Source organism: Apium graveolens, chromosome 1, assembly GCF_009905375.1.
Source record: "Apium graveolens cultivar Ventura chromosome 1, ASM990537v1, whole genome shotgun sequence".
NCBI classification, from domain to species: Eukaryota; Viridiplantae; Streptophyta; class Magnoliopsida; order Apiales; family Apiaceae; genus Apium; species Apium graveolens.
In genome coordinates, this window is record NC_133647.1 from 188,102,316 (window position 1) to 188,124,115 (window position 21,800).

Genomic DNA, 21,800 nt, shown 5'->3' on the forward strand with positions numbered 1-21,800 from the left:
TTAACTAGATATGCAGAATAGGTTGATTAATTGTACATAATGATGTCTTGTAATTCTGCATAAGTGAAATGAAGTCAAGTGCCTGATTGCTACCCAACGGATAAACTACGAAGCCATCGATGGATGATCAAATGGCTATCAACGGATGTTTTATATAGCAGTCGACAGATGATCAATGAAGCCATCAACGGATGATCATAAAGTCGACGGATAATCATGTATTCAACGGATAAAGAATTCAAACATCAGTTGACAGTGACAACTGGTCACATGCGTCGGGATGTATGCAAATGGAATGAGGAAGCCTATGAACCGGGTAATAAAGAACAAAGTAACAAAGCATTAGACCCGATAGTTTTTATAATGATTCTATCTTTTGACTTTGTAATCTTGGTAATATATAAACCAAGAAATAGCAAATAGAAACTAAGATCTGAGATACAAAAAGTGAGAAACATTTGTAAGCAGAATTATTAGCATTTCTCTGTATTCTCAGTAGTTCAAATTTGTAAGCAGCTGTGAGCATTCTTGCACACAGAGTTCTCTCGATATAATATATATCTCTGGTGGAATTGTTTAAATCCACCAGAAAGTTTTTAAAGACTCTTATTTTTAATTACTTATGTTTTGATTCACTTAAGTTTTTATTCCGCATTGTGCTAATCAAAACACTTATATTTGTATTCGAGTTTGAACATTTTTATTTTAAGAAAAAGGTTCAAGAATTCCATTCAACCCCCCTTCTGTAATTCTTGCTATATTGTTAAGGGACTAACAATTATTATTATTATTTTTTATCTTAGATTTGCTAAACATTGGACATGGTGCTAGCCTTCCACTCGTCTAAATCTTTTAAATATAATTAGAAGTCTATGTTTAGCTGATAAATTGAATTGGCATATGTTAATTTACTAATCAGTTTGACTTTACACCTTTTATAACTAAATAATATATATATATATATATATTAATAGCATATGTTACATGCATGCAAACAGTCCCTCGGGTCATGCTTGATAGATCATGTCATGGTTCACTTTGTTAGTATTTCTTTTGCACATATAATTAATGGACACTACATCTATGTTATGGTCAAGACTAAATATATTATATTATTAGACCAAGATTTTGGTTGTGTGTTTTTATTAGTTTGGTATATGCCTATACTAATTATAAAATTGTATTATGTGCTTGTCTGATTGTGTCGGCTAATATAAATTATATTATGTTAATATATTTGTATAGGATTCATCGGTGCAGATCTAATACGTGCTTATTGTGATTAATCGAATAAGGTAAGTTAACTTTTCGTACTTACTAAATATTGTTTAAATGTTTTTTATATTTAAAATGTTTTTAAATATTTTTGTTACGTAAATTTGGATCAAGGAATATTTTAGATATAAGAAATTCCCATTCAACTATGACATTTGAATCTGTTAGTAATTGCGTATAGTTCCAGAACTAGATTATGATACCTTAGTGAGGGGCGCATTACTGACATCTATGAACCTATATTACTGTGTCACCAGGTACTCCTGATCGGAGCGAACTGCGGAATTTATTATGTCTTTATTTTTGAAACTGTGATTTATGGACTACGGATATTCTGAATTATGATTTATGAAATATGTTACAAACTCACTTGATCCTCTGGTTAGTTCGATAGTTTTCTTGCTGGGCTCTTTGGCTCATTACTTACAAATTTTCAGGTGTTTAGCTTTTGGATCATCTCAAGGGTGGACTGATTTGAGCTTGCTTGGAATAATATTTTAGTGATTATATTTGTATTGGAAATTATTTTTCCCTGGATTTTGACTTTATTTCCAGTTTAGATGATTTTATTCCTGTCTTGGATTTTAGAACTTTATGGAAAATTAGAAACTTATCTTAAATATGAATAAAATTTGTAGTTTTAGTTTTGATATTTAAATATAATATATTTTCCGAAAAGTCGGGATGTTACACTGTAAATAGCTAGACATCTTATAATTCCCTCAAGTTTCAGAGCTTGTACTTAGGAGCTACTAGCTAGCTAATATTTGTCTGACACTAATAAAACAAACTTATAAACAGAGAGTACAACTGCATCGAATCATAAGGAGTTGGCCAAAACTATCCCCTTTTGTGTTCCTAATGAATAACAATAAAGTGAATTTTAATTTTCAAACACGATCTATTAGAGCAAGTCCAATGCAAGATGTAAAATAGCTATAGTTATTGTTATAATTTGGCATCAAAAGTGTGTTTTGGTGCTAAAACAAAACTTTAACTCCAATACTAGATGCATTGGTAAACCAAATATTTCCTAATTTACTTAAATTTTGTCACTTTCCCTTAAGTTTCATTTAAAGTACAACAACATGCATCACATTTGTAGTAGTTTGATGATGTGGCTAGATGCATAAATGCATCTTTGGTTTCAAATTTAGAACTAAGGATGCATATATGCATATTTGTATTCAACAATAGAACTCCTTTGGAGTTGAAATTTTTGACATTTGATTTCAAATTATAGAAATGACATCACTTATAGCATTGCATTGGACTTGCTCTTATAACCCATGGACCGTACTAACCAATTGACATTACATGTGCATCTTGCTTTTTCTCTAGTAATTCAAATCAATCAATTAATTAACCATATCCGAAATACATAATAGTAAGACAAACTCTACAATTGAAGCTGCTACAAATCACTAGAAACATCCTCAACTACACGAATTCTTTGTCTCCAAGAAACCCTATCTAAGGTCATGTCAGCAGTGATATTTAAAGCTTCCATATTTAAACGTAATTGATTTATCCAAGTCCTATGTGCTCTACCTCTATTTTTCTTTTCCCGTACTACTATACATTCAATCCCTCTAACCGGGGCTAATGCATGTCGTCACCTAATATATCCATACCAACTTAACCTACCCTCACACATCTTCTTGAAAATAGACTCAATCCCTAAAGGTATCATTTAAAATATGATCTTCCATTGTATGCCCACACATCCATCTCAACATACACATTTCTGTCGTCTCTAACCCACGTTTTTGAACTTTCCGCAATGGCCAACACTCTGAACAATATAATAATGCTGGTCGAACTGCAGCTCTATAGAATTTACCCTTCAACTTCAAAGGTACATTCCGATCACACAACACCCCTATGGCAGCCCTCCATTTAAGCCATATGGCTTTAATACGATGAGTAAAATCTGCTCTAACATCTCCAACGTTGTCAATGACCATACCTAGGTACTTAAAAATATTTATCATCGGCACTTTGTCTTCAGCAATACAAACTTTAACCTCTAACTCATTAATTTCTCCATTAAAATTTTCCCACATGTATTCCGTCTTCGAACGGATCAAACGCATACCTTTTGCCTCCAATAAATCACGCTACTGCTCTAATTGTACATTAATCACACTCTCAGTTTCTGCTATTAGCACTATGTCATCAGCAAAAAGCATACACCATGACACGTTAGTTTGGATTTTACGAGTGATTATATCCCAAATAAAGATAAAATGCAATGGACTTAACACTGATCCTTGATGAAAGCCGACCTTAATCGGGAAAAAGCTAGAATCTTCTATTAGCGTTCGAATACATGTCGCTACCTCCGAATACATATCTTGTATCGCATGTATATATATTGGTGGAACCCCTTTAATTTCTAGACACCTCCAAATAACCTCTCTCGGTACACTATTATAAAGTTTTTCAAGATCAATTTACACCATATGAAGGTCTTTCTGACATTTCCTGTATTTTTCTATGAGACATCGAATAAGATGTATAGCCTCAAGTGTTGATCGACTAGACATGAAACCAAATTGATTTGTCGAGATATTGACAACCCTACGAATCCTGGACCCAATAACACGTTCCCAAATTTCATGATATGACTAAGTAACTTAATACCACAGCAGTTTAATAATTTTGAGCATCCCCTTTATTTTTATATGGTAGTATCACAACACTTGACCTCCACTCACTTGGCATCTTGGCCATCCGAAGTATCTTATTAAAGAGATTTGTCAACCATCTTATACCATCTTCTCTCAAACAATACCACACTTCAATCGGAATCTCATCCATACCAATTGCCTTGCCCTTTCCCATCCTGCGCAGTGCTGCTCCCATGCACTTCCCCTCTACTAATATTTTGCACCAAACCAGTTTCAACCTCCGCAATTTGTTAGATTTCTTGATCCCAACCAACTTCTCTCTCTGGCTGCGTTAAATACGTCATAAAAATATATGTTCCACCTCCCTTTAATCTCCCCGTCCTGCAACAAAACATGATCATCATCATCCTTTATATACCGTATCGAACTAATATATTTACGCCGCCTATTCCTCATTTTCACAAGTTTAAAAATTTCATTCACTCCCTCTTTGGTGTTGAGACATCCGTAAAAATTCTTATACTACTTTGAACATTTCTTTCTTTCTGTCTTAGTCTGCACCATTAGGACATGACATGTAGTACAAAAACCCTCATAACCGACCAACACAGTGGTCGGTTAAGTGTCTGGGCATTTTACTAAAATATGGGGTCACTGTGTACACGTGGTAACACGTGTGCACATGTGTCACCACGTCACTGAGTCATAACTGACCGCAGGTGGTCGGTTATGTCTATTTTTAAAATGTTGACTGGAACTCATAACCGACCGTGGTCAAAGTGTGCACATCAGTCGGTTTTATTTCAGAAGCTAACTTAAATATCATAACCGACCGTCCTAAAACCGACCACCCTCTAAAGAAGACGGTCGGTTTTATGAAGAAGGTGGTCGGTTATGTCACCTGACGGTCGGTTTTCTGGGTTTTGTAATGGTCAAAAGTGGTCGGTTATGCCTATTGTCGGTCGGTTTTAAGGTCTGATTTTAAAAAAAATTGCAGGTTTTTCTGCAGCCCCTGGATACCAAACCAAATTAATACACAAATCCAATCCAATCACAACCAAACAACCAAAATAAATAACAATGATAATCATTAAACTATACTACTCAAAATCATTCGCAAAAACTAGTAAATTTCATAATTAAACCATAGTAATTAAATCCAATGCAAATATTCACAAACTCCGATAACCGGAGGATTAAACCGTATCATTACATCATTATAAGCAATCCTAAATAACCGACAAAGTATCAAACCATCACAACGTATTATATTACATCCCATAACCATCAAATTACAATAGTCTTAAAACCGATCAATATAAACTAATCCGACAAATCAACATCGGACGATCCACCGCCATCACCGTCGTCATCACCGCCGCCATCATCAAAGTCCTCATCATCGGAGGTCTCATCCTCGGACGTGTAATCCTTATCGACTTCCGTAGCACGCCGATTGTTTTCCTAGATACACAAGTTTAATTAAACTAGTTAAAAAGAAGAAACAAAATTTACATGTGAATGAAAACAATAAATAAACAAGAAGGTCAAAAATTATACCTCCGCAATACGAGCTTCCGACTTTTGGACAATATCTTCAATCAAGGAGCCCACGATATGCATGATCTCGCCACCGATAAGGTTATTCCATTACAACCTTTGGCTAGGATCGGAGGATGGATCTGAGGCCTCGAGAGCGGTATGTGCGAATGTAGCTATTTCCGTATCGGAAAGTTGGCGAGCAAACCGATTTGGATTAGCACGGATCTCTGTAAGCACATTCCTCACGATGGAAAGATATACATTGTCGGGGATGGCTTCACGTTGTCTCGTAGCGGATGAGGATGAGCCGGCTTCATTCCGTATGGAATCTCGGTACCGGGTAGCAAGTGTAGGCAAGAGATCGGTGGCCCAAGCATTGGGGAACCCCACCACATAATTCTTTTTCGGCTTTGTACCTTGGGGGACCTCCAACGCTTCCATCCACCAATCCCACGGCTCATCCCGATCACCCGTTTGTGTAACCTCCACGGGCATGCGCTCGAGAATGGCGACATATCGTTCCTACAAGTTCATTTAAAACAATTAACGATGCATTTAAAATCAAATAAAAATACATATAAAATCACATATAAAAATGCATTTAAAATCACATAAATACAAATAAAATCACATATTAAGGATGCATTTAAAATCACATAAAAATGCATATAAAATCACATATAAAAATGCATTTAAAATCACATAAATACATATAAAATCACATATTAACCCTCATTTAAAATCACATAAAAATGCATATAAAATCACATAAAAATGCATTTAAAATCACATTAAAATACATATAAAATCACATATTAAATATGCATATAAAATCACATTAAAATGCATTTAAAATCACATTAAAATACATATAAAATCACATATTAAAGGTGCATTTAAAACCACATAAAATGCATATAAAATCACATAAAAATGCATTTAAAATCACATTAAATACATATAAAATCACATATTAAAGATGCATTTAAAATCACATAAAAATGCATATAAAATCACATGAAAATATATATAAATTCACTTATTAAATATGCATTTAAAATCACATAAAAATGCATTTAAAATCACATGAAAATACATATAAATTCACTTATTAAAGATGCATTTAAAATCACATAAAATGGTCATAAAAGTACATAAAAATTACCGCAATACGCATGGCGGCTGGTGTAGTGTAGACGGGATTTTCCGGATCGGATCCAACTTTCCTATGACATTTATCCCACACCTCGAGTCTCGTCGGCTTTTTCTTGTTCTTGTTCGTCATTATCTTTCAAAATATTAAACAACTTATATTAGCACGTCCTAATAATTAGTTAATTATATTAAATATGGTGAATGTGTATGTATGTGTGTGTGATGGAATATAATAATATTACCTCCCGAACTTTATTGAATGACCTTGCACCGACACTATGCAATCTTTCAACTTGTTGTCGGTTGGTGGATCCAACCGATGACCGGTGCAAGTGTCCTTCGTTCTTCTCCCAATACTCCAAAAGGTCCTCCCAAAAAGGAACGGACCAATAAGGCGGCTTCAAAGACAACTTGCTCACGCCCTCCTCCCTTGCTTTTCGCTCCACCCTCTTCTTAAACTCGTTCAAAGTCCTTTTTATCGTCACTTTAATGTGATCTTCCACAATTTTTTGGGCCTTTGAACGGCTTTGCCCCTTAAGATGCCTATAATATTTCTAAAATTGCAAAAAAAGAAAACGAGGATAAATGCATCATAAAATCAAGAAATAAATGACAATTACAAAAAAAAAATTAACTTACTCGAAACTCCTCGACTCTTGCATTCAACCAACCCGGGTGACGTTCTTCGATATCGGTATAAGTGTAACGTCCAAGAGGCCACTTCTCCCGAATCATAGCCAAAAGCGTTTTCTTAGCCGTATCATCTTCAATACTATATTTAAATAAAAGAAAACAATAAACATTAACAATTCACATACCAATATTGAACAGAACCAAAAATATAAACATATAGGAATAATGCAATTTAAAAACTTTTTAACTTACTGTCCATCGGAGACATTAATGTGATATGGTTTCAATGGCGGTTTCTCTCCGTATATGCCACTTGAATGTGATCGAGGTCGCCTTCCTCGCCATTCTCGCTCCTCCGCATTTGTCATGTGCCGAGTCGGATCATTCGGGTCCGAATCCGAATCCGTCGGCTCATCCTGCAAATGCAAATTCTCTCATTTTCCCTTTGCACCCTTGCCCTTGCCCTTCTTACTCGCGACTTTGGCCTTTCCCTTGGCCTTTGCCTTCCCCTTATCTTTTTCCGGCTCCTTGTCTTTCCCCTTCCCTTTTCTCGCCATCGTCAACACCACAAGACTTATCATAACCAATGTCAACATCCAAGCAAAAAGATCTTAAAATAAACAATAAAAATATATTAGCCAATATGAAAACAAACAAATCGATGAAACGACTTGCATTAGTAAATCACATTACATAAAAAAGCATTTAAAATCACATAAAATGCATATAAAATGCATATAAACGTATCCATTTCATAAATTAACGATAAAAATAAACACAACTAATTAGAGCATTATTTAATTACGCAAATTAAACCATTAAATCAACTTAATCTATATATACAACAAATTAAAGTTCTAAACTCACATATAAAGTGCAATATTTATCCATTTTCGAGTACGGATCATGTTTACAAGAGCAAACCCCTACAAATTAACCCTAAAAATACATTTATACTTCTACCTAAACGTAAACAAACCGACAAAAACCCTATAAAATTTATACTTATACATATATTCAACAAATTGATAAAATCGACGAATCTTTTACATGCAAAATTTTACATGAAAACTGAAAAATCATATGAACTTCAATTTAAGTGAGAATTATCCATTTCGAGTACTTTTATGTGTTAACGAGAGGAAACCCCTAAAAATACATTTATACTTCTAAAAAGAGTAAACAAACCGACGAAACACCCAAAAATTATGACTTTAACCTATATTAAACAAATTGACATAACCGACGAATGTTTAACATGCAAAACTTTACATAAAAACTGAAAAATCAATGAAGTTTGATTTGAAGTGAAACAAATCAATTTATGTGAGAATAATACTTTAACAAACACAAAAAATATATAATTAACTTCGAATCATATATATAAACACAAAAAATACATACACATACACACATATATGCAATTGAGTAAAAAAATATCTTAATCGCAAGAAAATCTTATATCGATAGTGAAACCGGAGGCAATGAGAGATGATTTGGGGCTCCTTCGTGAATACGCCATTGAATCGAAGTATTTTAGTGAAGTTTTGAGTGTAAGAGAGAGATAGAGAGAAAATAGAGAGATAGAGAAAGAAATAGAGAAAAGAAAAGTGAACCGTTTTTTTATTTATAACAGACTTAAAACCGACCGCCTGGCACTTAAAACCGACCACCAGGTCGGTCGGTTTTAACCTTGAACCCTGTGCAGCATGCAAAACGGTGTCGTTTTGCTCTAGGCAGGGTTTTTAATTTTTCACAAAAAAACCCGCATTTTTTTTAGGTGGTCGGTTTTATAGTATTTAATTTTTTAATTTTTTTTAATTTTAGGGTTTAGGGTTTAGGGTTTAGGGTTTAGGGTTTAGGGGTTAAAAACCCCTAAATTAAAAAAATCTTATAAAAACATGATTATTATTATTTAAATAGCTTAATTTTTGGTACATTTGCTCGTTTTTACCTCGTCGGTTCATCCGTATGGTTCGATCATGTGTATTTTATAATTTTTATTTTTTTTAATTATTTCACTATTTTAATCAAAATTTCTAATTTTCTTATTAAAACGTATTTGTGATCGTTCAAATGTGCTAATTTTTTGTGCATTAATATATTTTTACATGAAGTTAACATCCGTACGGTTCGATCGTTAAAAATAAATTTTAAAATTATACTTATAGTGTCGACATACTTACTGAAATAATTATATTCCATATGATTTTGATTATACTATTTTTCAAATAGCCAAATTTTTGTTACATTTGTTCGTTTTCACCGCGTTAGTCCATCCATACGGTTCGATCATGTGTATTTTATATTTTTCATTTTTTTTTAATTTTTAATTAAATTTGCTAATTTACTTATAAAAACGTAATGGTACTCGTTAAAATGTGCTATTTTTTTGTGCATAAGCATATTTTGATATGAATTTAACATCCGTACGGTTCGATCGTTAAATATACCTTTTAAAATTATACTTTTCAGATCGAATTCATTTTTTTTAATTTTTAATTAAATTTGTTAATTTACTTATAAAAACGTAATGGTACTCGTTCAAAAGTGCTAATTTTTGTGCATAAGCATATTTTGACATGAAATTAACATCTGTACGGTTCGATCGTTGAAAATAAATATTAAAAATATACTTTGACCAAGACTGCTAAAACCGACTGAGGTCAAATATCCAAAGTGGTCGGTTTTACACCAGAAGCCAGTTTAATTCTTATAACCGACCATTCTAAAACCGACCGACCCTTTAAGGAGACGGTCGGTTTTATGAAGAAGGTGGTCGGTTTTAGGCAAGGAGGCGGTCGGTTTTCTAGGAAATATTACGATCAAATATTATGATTTTTTGGCCCTAACCGGACGTAAACGCATATAAACTTAGCATTAAAACTAAAAATTCACAAACCCATTAAAAATTTACTATAACTTATAAATAAAGTATCCTAATCATTACAAAATTTACTAAAAATCATCTTTAAAATACAAATGACTTATTCAAAATCGTCAAAACCATCATCATCTTCGTCATCATCATCATCCTCATTGTCACCTTCACTTATTTCTTCTTCTACTTCATTTTCATCTTCGTCATCCTTCAAATCATCTTCTTTGTCTTCTTCGTCTTCTTCTTCTTCTTCACGCCGAATAAACGGTATTTGTCCATATTGTGCAAAATCGACAAAGAGCGAAAACGAGGTCGATGCATTAGATCTATCTTCCTGAAAAATGTCCTCTATATCATTTTGCGCAATGATAGATTCATCAATTAGACGACTTTTAGATTTGACCACCGTATATATTTTCGCTTTTGGATCCAATACACTAGGAGCATAATATACTTGTGAGGCTTGACTAGCTAAAATAAAAATCTCATTTGACTTCAATCTTGAAGTCATATCAATTGTAATCACACGATTCTTATCAATCCTCACACCATTACCAACACTATCAAACCATATACATTTGAACAAATATACATGATTGCATCCTTGATAAATAAGTCTAATAATTTCTTATAGTTGACCATAATAATCAAGATTATTTCCGTGCAAATTTCCTTTAAAAACAATACCAGAACCGGATGCAGATTTTGTTGAAAATTTATATTCATTAACTTGACAAGTCTCAAAAGTCATACTTTTAATACCGGCCCTTCGAGTACGTCCCTAAAACGAGGTCATTCCACCTCATCTTTATCAACCTAAAAATAATTCAAATCGATGAGACGTTGTAATTATAAGAATTTTAAAAAAAAATCATGCAAATTAAAAATAGATAAATACCTTTTGTTTAAACCAAGTTTTAAATCGACTTTTGACAATACGATCTAAATCTTGAGGTGTTATTTCCGGGCGTTGTCGCATAACACGATCTTGGTACTTCCTAAAATATAAAGTAAGATCATGCATGTGTCATTAACAAAAATTATTACGCATATTTTTTAAAGTAAGATTTTGGTACCTTAGATAAGGTTGAACTTCAGGAGAGTTTAAAAGAACATATTTTTCCGCTAACTCTCGTTCATCATCACTCATGTATCGAGTTCCTTCCTTTCCAAGAGATTGAATTGGATATTTGAACACTTCTAAATTCTCGGAATTTTGCACATCAAACAAAACCTCGTTACGACGTACCTTATTATGGATCGTGTCAGAGGCAAAATAAAAAGAACAAATATTAAGAATCTCCTCCTCCATATATCGTTCGGCAATTGACCCCTCAACCCTTGCTTTATTACCAACTTTTTGTTTTAATTTTCCCAACAAACGTTCAATCGGATACATCCAATGCCAATACCATCAAGTCTAATTTCTTCGACTAAATGTACAACCAAGTGTTCCATCGAATCAAACCAACTTTGAGGAAAAATCGTTTCCAACAAACACAACGCTTTGATAACCGATTTTTCCATTATTTCCAAGTCGGTTTTTGTAACCACGGATGAACATAAATTTTGGAAAAAGTTATAAATTATCGTGATTGCATCGGCAATAGGCGCCGGTAGAAGTTCACGAATTGCGAGAGGCAATAATTTTTGAAGAAAAATGTGACAATCGTGCGATTTGAATCCATAAAATGTACACTCCTCAACATTGAAACAACGTGATATATTTGAGGAATAACCATCCGGAAGTTTTAGTGAACTAATCCATTCACACAAAAGTTTACGTTGTTTTCTAGTAAGGGAATAAGGTGCTTTAGGTGACTTTCCTTTCTCATCGATCCATAAATGTGGTAACACCCCAAAATGCTTGCAATCCGCTCTTGCTTTTTTATGATCTTTTGACTTTGCCGCATTGACAATAGTAAAAAAAATGTTTTCAAAAACATTTTTTTCCGTATGCATGATGTCAATTGAATATCGTAAACTATGTGATGACCAATAAGGGAGTTCGTAAAAGATTGGGACATGAGTCCAATGATGCCCTTCCCCGTATTCGACACTCCTTGCCTTCGAATTAGTCTTTCCGGGTGGTGGAAAAACTAAACCATCAAGCAATTCCTTAACACCCTCACCAGACAAACGACCACGAAACAATCTTCTTTCTTCGTTATCAAACAAATTACTTTTTTGACGGAGTGGATCATTTGATTCAAGGAATATTCGGTTCGTGCCATAGAAACTACATTTTCCACAATATTTTAATTGAAACCCTTGCACGCTTCCAAGACACACTTGACATCCCATCTTTCCTTTTCCCGACCACCCACTTATCATACTCATAGCGGGATAGTCACTAATTGTCCACATAATAGCCGCTCTCATTGTAAAATTTTATTTCAAAGATTGGTCGTATGTCTTCACCCCGGTATTCCACAATATCTTCAATTCATCGATGAGAGGCCTTAGACAAACGTTAATATCTTTTCCAATACTATTTGGACCCGGAACTATATCGGTCATGAACATATAAGGCTTTTTCATACACATCGATGGTGGAAGATTGTAGACAACTATCCCACGGGCCACACAATATATGTTTTTTTCCCAGTAGGGCCAAAAGGGTTGAAACCATCGGTCGCAAGACCGAGCCTTATGTTACGAATCTCTTGAGCAAATGAAGGATACCGACGGTCAAAATTTTTCCACTCTTCTCCATCCGCGGGATGACTTATTTCTCCATCTTGCACATCTCTATTTTTGTACCATCTCATGTGATCGGATGTATGTCCCGACATATATAAGCGTTGTAATCGAGGGATCAAAGGAAAGTGTCTTAAGATTTTTTTTGCTATTTTTTTACCATCTTTCCTAGAAACATCCCGATAACGATCTTCACCACATATATCACACACAACTTTATCCTTGTCATCTCCATAAAATAACATACAATCATTCTCACATAAATCAATTTTTTTCATATTCAACCCTCAAATCCTTCATAATTTTTTCATTGCATAATAACTTTCGTGTAATATATGTTTTTTTGGTAACACATCCGTAAGAAGTTTAAGCAAACTATCAAAAGCTTTATTACTACAATGCGAGTTATTTTTGAATTCCAATAATTTGGTGGTAAAGCTTAATCTTGTGTACTTTGTATTGCCGAGATAAATAGGTGCTCCATTTTCAACAATAACCTCGTACAATTTTTTAGCACTATCATTTGGAGCTTCTTCTACATTTATAGTTCCCGTATCCGTAGTTTCATAAAATTGATAATTTTCACCGGCTAAATCATGTAACATCACATTCAAATCTACCGGTTCTTCTACTCTCGAAGGTTCCCGAACACAATAACGGTGATGTGATGTTCGACTACGTTTTCTTCCTATTTTTTCACCGTGCGACGTCCACACGGTATAACCCTCAAGTATCCCTTTAGCGAGCAAATGAAATCTAACATCATCAATCTTTAACCAATTCAAATTTTTACAACGTTTACACGGACACTTCATTGTACCATCTTCCATTCCATTTTCGCTAGCAAATTTTAAAAACATTTCTACACCAATTCTATATTCCGGAGTCAATGAAATTTTATCGCTTTGCAATTGATTACCAATCCAACTTCGATCAATGGTTTCCATCTAGAATAATATTTTTTTAAATTAAAAAAAAATATATTTAACAAATAATTTATCATTAATCTCATATTTATTCATGTATTTCATAAAACACACAAACACACACACTATAATTACAATAAATGAAACTAACTTACAAATTATCTACTACCAAACTTCAATTCTCACAACAAACATTATATAAAAAAATAAAAACATTAAATACATACAACAACATTTAATACATACACCACCAAAATAAACACATACACACATTATTACAAAATATGAAAATAACTTACAATTGTCTGAAACTCCTCCACTTCAATCCTCTGTTTTTTTAATTTTTTGGCCAAAATCAAGAAATGAGGGATATAACAAAAAAATTAAAAAAAATAGGTTAAAACCGACCGTCAGCGGTCGGTTTTAGTCAGAAGAATAAAACGACACCGTTTTCTCTATAACGGGTACTTTTTTTGTACTTTAAATTAATTTTTTATTATTCCACAAAACTGACCACCATATATGGTCGGTTTTAACCTGCAGAATTTGTGGATATAACCGACCACATGTAGGTGGTTGGTTTTAAAAGTGACACATCAGCAAAACGGTGTCATTTTTTTTCAATAAAACCGACCACCAGTGGATGGTCGGTTTTATGTGTGTCACGTCATCGATACGGTATCGTTTAGTTGGCATATAACCGACCACTGACGTCGGTCAGTTTTAAGGTGACCAAATCGACGTCGGTTGGTTATGTCCGGTCGGTTATGTCCAGTCGGTTTTACCCTGTTTTCTTGTAGTGTTTCTCATCAGATCTGGAGCTAACTGGAACATTAGCTAGTTTTATTGGTTATTTCATTAAGGCTAATCTTGTTTTATCCATAATTGAAATTTTCCACTAATAAGTTGTGGGATGGAAAAGGTTTCATCAAGCTGCTGCATGCTAAGGCTAGGGGGAAGATGACAAATAAAGAAGTCAACTTCGGAAGAGTACATTAAACAATTTGCTCAACATCCTGTCTTAGATCAGTTTACGGAGGTTAAAGTGTAAGATCATTGGGTTTTATTTTTCAGGATGCACACGCAAATGATGTTGGTCGCTGCACACCTAACCAATGAGGCAACTCACATATCTAATCATGCATCATGCAGTAACTCAAGTACGAAGATGATGAAGACAAATTCAACATGAAGCTACAAAGCTCTTACGTTTTTTTATACTTGAATTTTTTTACTTGAATTGTGTAGTGCCAAGCTTTTAAATATATAATAACTAACTAAAATGGACTGAAAAATATATTTTTATCCTAGTCAATTCCAAAATCCCCCTTAATTACTTAAAATAAGAAATCTATAAAGAAATAATCACTCTTTTTTGAAAATAGAGAAAAGAGAAAAAAGTTTGTAATCGTGTGCTCCTGTTATTTGTTATTGTGAGAATAATTTTGAAAAATTTCTTTAGTAGACAACTACTTATTTTACCATATGAGATTCGAAATAACATGCGCTTGTAGATCTTGTGCGTAATGGACAAATCTAAAAAAATTCACTTATGCAAGTGCTAGCTAAAAGTCGCCGAGAAAAATGATGTTGTTTCATTGGGTTTCTGTGGATCATCGTTACCGACTCTGCACATCCACTGATTTTGTTCATCTCAAATCAATCATGCACATCTAATCAGTCATCACAAATGTGAAAACTCAGCGTTCGGCGGTACTTTGGAATGTGATGTTCTCCACTTAAATCTGCAACAAATCGAAATCAACGAAATGAAAAGGAGAAAGAATATTTGGTAGACAGACAAACAAACATTATATACTGTACATCATTTGTACATGAACTGAAAAGCTGTGATCCAGAATGTGAGCCAAATGCCAAGGTAGATACTGGTCGAAACATAACGATATAATTAATCATTCCATGGTAGAAAAAGCTAGGATATAGACAAGATGTAGTACAGTACAAATATATCTTCAGAATTGAAGAATAAGATGAAAAGAATGCTTAAGCACAGCTTCAAACATGCATGACAACCACTAATTAAACAGGAAGTAGTTCCTAATACACAAATAAAATTGTTTGTGATATAGATTTCTGGGATTATTATGCTACATGCCGCTGCTGACAATCGGTGCACCTCGCTTGATGGTATCGATATGAGTAGTTTCATAAACTGGTAAATCACTCGAATAGCAGGAAACCAAATCGTAATTTTGTAATTCAAAAAGATCAGAACTTGAATCACTGTCTGCTCCATCATCCTCGTCGTTTATGAAGTTTCTGAAGTTTGTCGAATCCTTGGAATGATTAGTCTTATCACCCGAAACTCCATTATTAGTGAAAGTATTTCTGTATTTTTCTGTTGAAGTTTCGGTAGAAGGCCGAAACCTGAACTTTTCTTCATCTAACCAAGAGTTTTGCGTGTTCTCATCATTATGAACTTTCTTATGAGAAGAAGAGGACTTCAAATGAACGGTAATATTATTCTTGATCATCACATCATGATTTTTATCAGGATGGCTTTGACTGATTTTTGAAGGAGCTTTTGTACCAGGAGGTCTTTTTTCAGAGCTTGAGGATGATGAATAAAAAGATGAAGACTTTGAATCTGAAGAATTACAATTTGAAGATGTTGTTTTTACGCTTTGAAAGTGACTCATGCTACTTCTCCTTTTTCTCCTCCCTATCTCATGATCTTGATCATCTTTCATGGATTGTGAGGATGATATTTTCGATTTTTTCGTCTTGGACGAAGTTTGGTTAAAGAGTAAATTCAAGAAGCTAGCAAGCTTACCACCCGGAGAGTTAGGCTGCTTGAATTTCTTTTCATCTTTTATGACCTTTTGATGATGAGTTGGTGCTGGAATTGAGCTTCTTTTGCTACTCATCACTGGAATGTCAAGGCTCATTCTTCCACTAGCTCTCATCATTTTCGGCTGTACTGTAAAACTTGTACCATTTATTTCGTTGGAACCCGAAAAATACCCTGCAGCCTCGAATACGTCGAGCTCACCGGAGTTGTGCCTCTGGTGAAATGATTTTTGGTTGGCCTTCTCTTGAATTCGAGGTAGTCCTGCTGTAATGGACATTGCTTTTAGCTAGCTTGAACTTTGTTGGTGTTTGTTTGGAAAGTGTGTTTGTAAAGCTTGAACTTGTTTGGAAAGTGTAAAAGTAAAGCTTGAACTTGTTGGTGTTTGTTGATAACGCTTGAAGAAAGAGTAGTGTTATATAAGGCATGAAGGAGCCTACAGTAGAATGAGTAGATGGGATAGATTTTCGATAATGATTGAGAGTAGGGGTCTCCAAGTTCACTTCTATAATGTTTATAATTTCAGTTGTAGTAATACTTTTCTAAAGGAACTTTAAACTCACCATGCATGATGTTTTGACAAGTATAAACACTCTTATTTGTAAGTTGTAACTTGTAAGTTACAGTAACTTGCAAGCATGCATACAATATCTCATTTACCAGATGTCTTAGTTTCTAGTCATTTCATTATTTTTTCTTTAAACTTTGATATCTTTTTTTTTCTGACGAGAGATGTTTCGATTTCGAGTCATTCCATAATAATTGCTCAAATTTAAAATATTATTTCCTGGTGTGTTTTTTAATTAAGAATTCATTTTGATACTTTATAATTTTGAAAAAAATAGTTTTGTTAATTACTTTTCTAACTTTTCTCTTCAGATAATGAGACGAGCAATTTAAGATAAACTAAATATTATTAAAATGTTACAAGATCAAAACACATTGTCGTTGTCATTTATTAAACGATCTGCTAATATGTTAGCACATGAGCTAGCTCGTGTCGGTATTTTGATAGGAGTTATGTTCCTATTGATGTGGATGTTGCTTTGAAAGCTGATTTAAGTTAATAAAATGCTTGTTGGTCAAAAAAAAATATTATAAAGACAAATTTCTATAAATGTTAATCATTCGTAATATTCTCCCAAAATTTCTACAAGATCATCCATTAAGATTTTTGAAATTAACTTATCATCATAATTTTTTTAAACTCTTTTTTAAATCAACTTATCATCTTCATATTTTTCTAAATTTCCTTTTTTAATACTGTTTCACCTTTATCTCCTAAAATCAATTTCCTATATTTTTTTTCTAAAATTTTTCTTTTAATTTTTAGCTTCTGAAATTTTACAAAGACAAATATCTATAAATATGTTTTATCAATAATTTTAAAAATTATTATTTCATTATATAATAGCTATGTAAGGCAGAAGGCGACGGCGGTGAATTGACGCCTCACATATCGTTTTAATCTATTTTCGTAATTTTCTTAAATTTTTTATCATTAACTAGAAAAAAATTATAATTGATTATTTACTAATAAATAATATAATTTTATGATATTAGAGTTGTGAATAATAAGAAAGCGGCTCATTATAATAAACATGTTTAACAAAAGAATGCTTTTTTTAATTTCTTATTTTTTTTAAAATTTATTTATTTTTTATAATTTCAGAATGATCAATATCATATTAAAAATACAAAAAACAAACAAAAAAAATTTTAATTTTTTATATTATTTATTATTCATAATTTAGAGTGATCAATATCAGAAAAAAATACAAAAAATAAAAAAATAACGAAACATAAAAGGCCGCTGCAAAAGACTTACTACTATAAACATGTTATCATTAGTACTGCAGGTGAAAGTATAATTTGGCCGTGCGTGCATGACATGATGATCTATTAACTGCTCGACAGCTTTAATTAGCGCCCGTGTTTGATGTACATGTACATTCGTTTTCTCAAAGTGGTTGGCTAGTCTCTCTCTGACTCTTATCCAGAGAGATTTACATAAATAATCCCAGATACTAGCAAGGAACAGATACAATATACCACCATTTATATGTTCATCGCACAACTGTAATATGTAAAAATAGATTTTGCGAGTTCCACTAAAATATACTGACGAGTGATCATTACTGGCAACATTAAAATTTCTACTGTGTATCAAATTTTGTAATATAAAAAAATAATTATAATAAACCAAAAACTTTAAAAAAGATCATTTTCTGTATATATATACACCATATAAAATACTCACTCCATATCCTTTTAATTGTTATATTGATTTTTATATAGTTAAATTGATTAAATTTGATCGAAGTGAATAAAATAAAAAAATTAAATTATTTAAAAGTATATTAATTTAATATATAATTTTAAATTTTTTTAATTTATTTAGTAATAATATTTAATCTTTGAATAAAAAGTAATTTATTTGATTGAAAAATAAAAAGAATGTGATAACCGAAAAAAAAGAGGGAGGAAATATATATAATTAAGTGTCATGATCATGACAAGCCTACGGAGTTAATTGAACTGTCTATATCTACCATTTAATATTATTGTCAGTATTAACATTGGCAAGTCGTTTTCTTTTTCTTAAATCCACTATATCTTTTCAATCTTGGTGGGCAATTTTGATTGTTACATAAACATGATGCTGTCTCTCTGCTGCATGGGTCGAATTGAATCCACATTATTTATCGACAAAATATTTAGTTCATTTGGCACCGTAATTGTTTACGTAATTATTATAAATCTTTTTCTAATTCATTTACGTTTTTATTAGCAGCTAATACATCTAAATCTTTTTGTAGTTTGTAATGATGACTTTAAGGTATCTAGCGGAATGAATTGCAACTTTAAAGGCATGCACAGGGGGCTAAGTATGTTTTAAGTTTTGAGATATCTAGGAACATCGATTGTTCTATGTTCACTTATTGACATAGACTTGAGCAATATCTCATCAATTTATTTTATTCTATTAAACAATAATACAAGACGACTTTTGTTATGTTCATCTAATTAATATACGTAGTAATAAAAGTTTGTGAGATTATTTTTTATGAAATCGCCATAATCAAATGTGTGAAATTTCAAGCATGTTTAATTTTACGAGAAATGTTCGATAAAAACTTTTATATCATTGAAAATTTAAAAATCCTCTACGACGTATAATTAAAATATTACAAAACAATGCCCCCAAAGATTGATTCAGTTAGTTAAAAAGGAAATAATTATCCTCTTTGATTATAGAATCAAACCCCGTACGGGGAGAAAAGTTCATGATTATGTCTGGGGAAAATTTATGATTATACTTCATGAACCAGAGCATATCGTTTAAGTACACTTTATCTTGGTTCACGTGTTTTGCTGACTATTATGTGAGCTTGTGGGGTTTATCCGGTGCACGTAACAGCTGCATTGTGTGAGTTCGTGAGGTTTACATGGTACGTGTAGCGGTTGCAGGTTCCCTATAATAAAAAAAGTTACAAAACAACTATTTATAAAGTATATTTTATAAAGATCATTGTATTATTAAGAATGTTAAAATTCATGTTAAAGAAGTAGAAACATATATATTTTACAAATTTAGCATGTATTTTTTTCAAACTCAATATTTTTTGTAAGATAGTATATTCGATAAAGTTGAAAATATATTGAATTTTCAAAATCTTCAATAAAATGGTAATCTTTGTAAAATATAATTTATTAGAGATAATCACATTTTGATTTGGTTCGGCTTAGATATTAAACCAAAACCTAATCTTATAACTGCTATTGTGAAAAAATTTAAACCAACCCTAAATTTGTAACCTAACAAAACGAAATTGAAATTCGTATAATTATTATATATGTTAATTTAATGATCTGTCGAGAGAATTAAACAAGAATTTATAGTTTATGACTCATAGGATATAATTGTTTTATTTAATATAATCATAAATATATAAGTCACTATATATACATACATATATACATACATACATACATACATATATACATACATACATACAGTAAATGAGTCAATGTATGCTCACGCACAGTCAGTGTTCAGTTAAAAAAAGTTCGACTCGAATTTGATTCGATTTATAAACAAGCAGAACATGAACACAATTTTAAAATAGATTTATAAATGACCTGAACTTGAGCATAATATATTTCAGCTCGAAAATTCGCGAACAAATTTGATTATAATTTTCGTGAGCTCATTAATAATATTCATTAATATTCTCGTTGATATAAATCATGATTAAACAGTATATGGATTAATAATTATATATATTATTAAAAATATTACAAACACACGCTTATAACACAATATTGAGTAGAGCTGTTCGCGAACCAAGCCGTTCGTGAACCAAGTCGTTCGTGAACAAGCTCGAGCTCGGCTCGTTAAGAGCTCGGTTCGGCTCGGTTCGTTAAGGGCTCGAGCTCGAGCTCGAACACAAAAATGTGTTCGTTAAGAAAACGAGCTTGAGCCGAGCTTTTGGCATGTTCGGCTCGAGTTCGGCTCGGCTCGGTTCGGCTCGAGCTCGGCTCGGCTCGAAAAAATTTTTAAAAAAAAAAATATTTTTTATATATTTAATTATTATGAATTTAATTCAGATTTTTTATAAATATTTTTAAATTATTGAACTATACGAATGTCAAAATATATATTTTCGTAATTTGAAAAAATTCAGATATTAAAAATTAATTTTTTAATTTGATATTTTAATAATTAACAAGTGATTTGACTACTACTTGTAACTAGTATTTATTTCCTGATCGGTGTTTCGATTTTTTGAAATTATTTAAAAATTATCCAACCGTACGGATGTCAAGATCTATATATTTAAGTGATATAATAAAAAATTTAGAAAAAATAAATATATTTGGTTTGCTATTTTAACAGTTAACTAGTAGTTTGACTAGTACTTCTCCCATATTAATGTTTCGATTTTTTAAAAAAAAATTATGAATGATCTAACCGTACGAATGTTAATATCTATATATTTTAGTAATATGACAAAATTTTTAGAAAAAAATAAATGTATTTAATTTGTTATTTTAACAGTCAACCGGTGTTTTGACATTTACTTGTAACTAGTGTTTAGTCTCATATTAATGTTTCAATTTTGAAAAAATATTTATGAATGATCCAACCGTACCGATGTTAATATCTATATATTTTAGTGACATGATAAAAAATTTAGAAAAAAATAAATTTATTTTGTTAGTTATTTTGACAATCAACCAAT

General features: G+C 32.3%; 2 protein-coding genes across 2 annotated transcripts; both read right to left on the reverse strand.

The window, feature by feature from the left end:
• Positions 1-2,948: 2,948 nt before the first annotated feature.
• LOC141713513 (uncharacterized) lies at positions 2,949-4,143 on the reverse strand. The gene is made up of 2 exons (XM_074516965.1): positions 3,996-4,143; positions 2,949-3,373 (listed from the first exon to the last, which is right to left on the reverse strand). Exons 1-2 carry the CDS (start codon positions 4,141-4,143, stop codon positions 2,949-2,951), a joined length of 573 nt encoding a protein of 190 aa, XP_074373066.1.
• An 11,495-nt stretch (positions 4,144-15,638) lies between these two features.
• Positions 15,639-17,031, reverse strand: LOC141673638 (protein BIG GRAIN 1-like E). The gene has a single exon (XM_074480388.1). It carries the CDS (start codon positions 16,832-16,834, stop codon positions 15,854-15,856), a length of 981 nt encoding a protein of 326 aa, XP_074336489.1. The 5' UTR covers positions 16,835-17,031; the 3' UTR covers positions 15,639-15,853.
• Between the last annotated feature and the right edge of the window lie 4,769 nt (positions 17,032-21,800).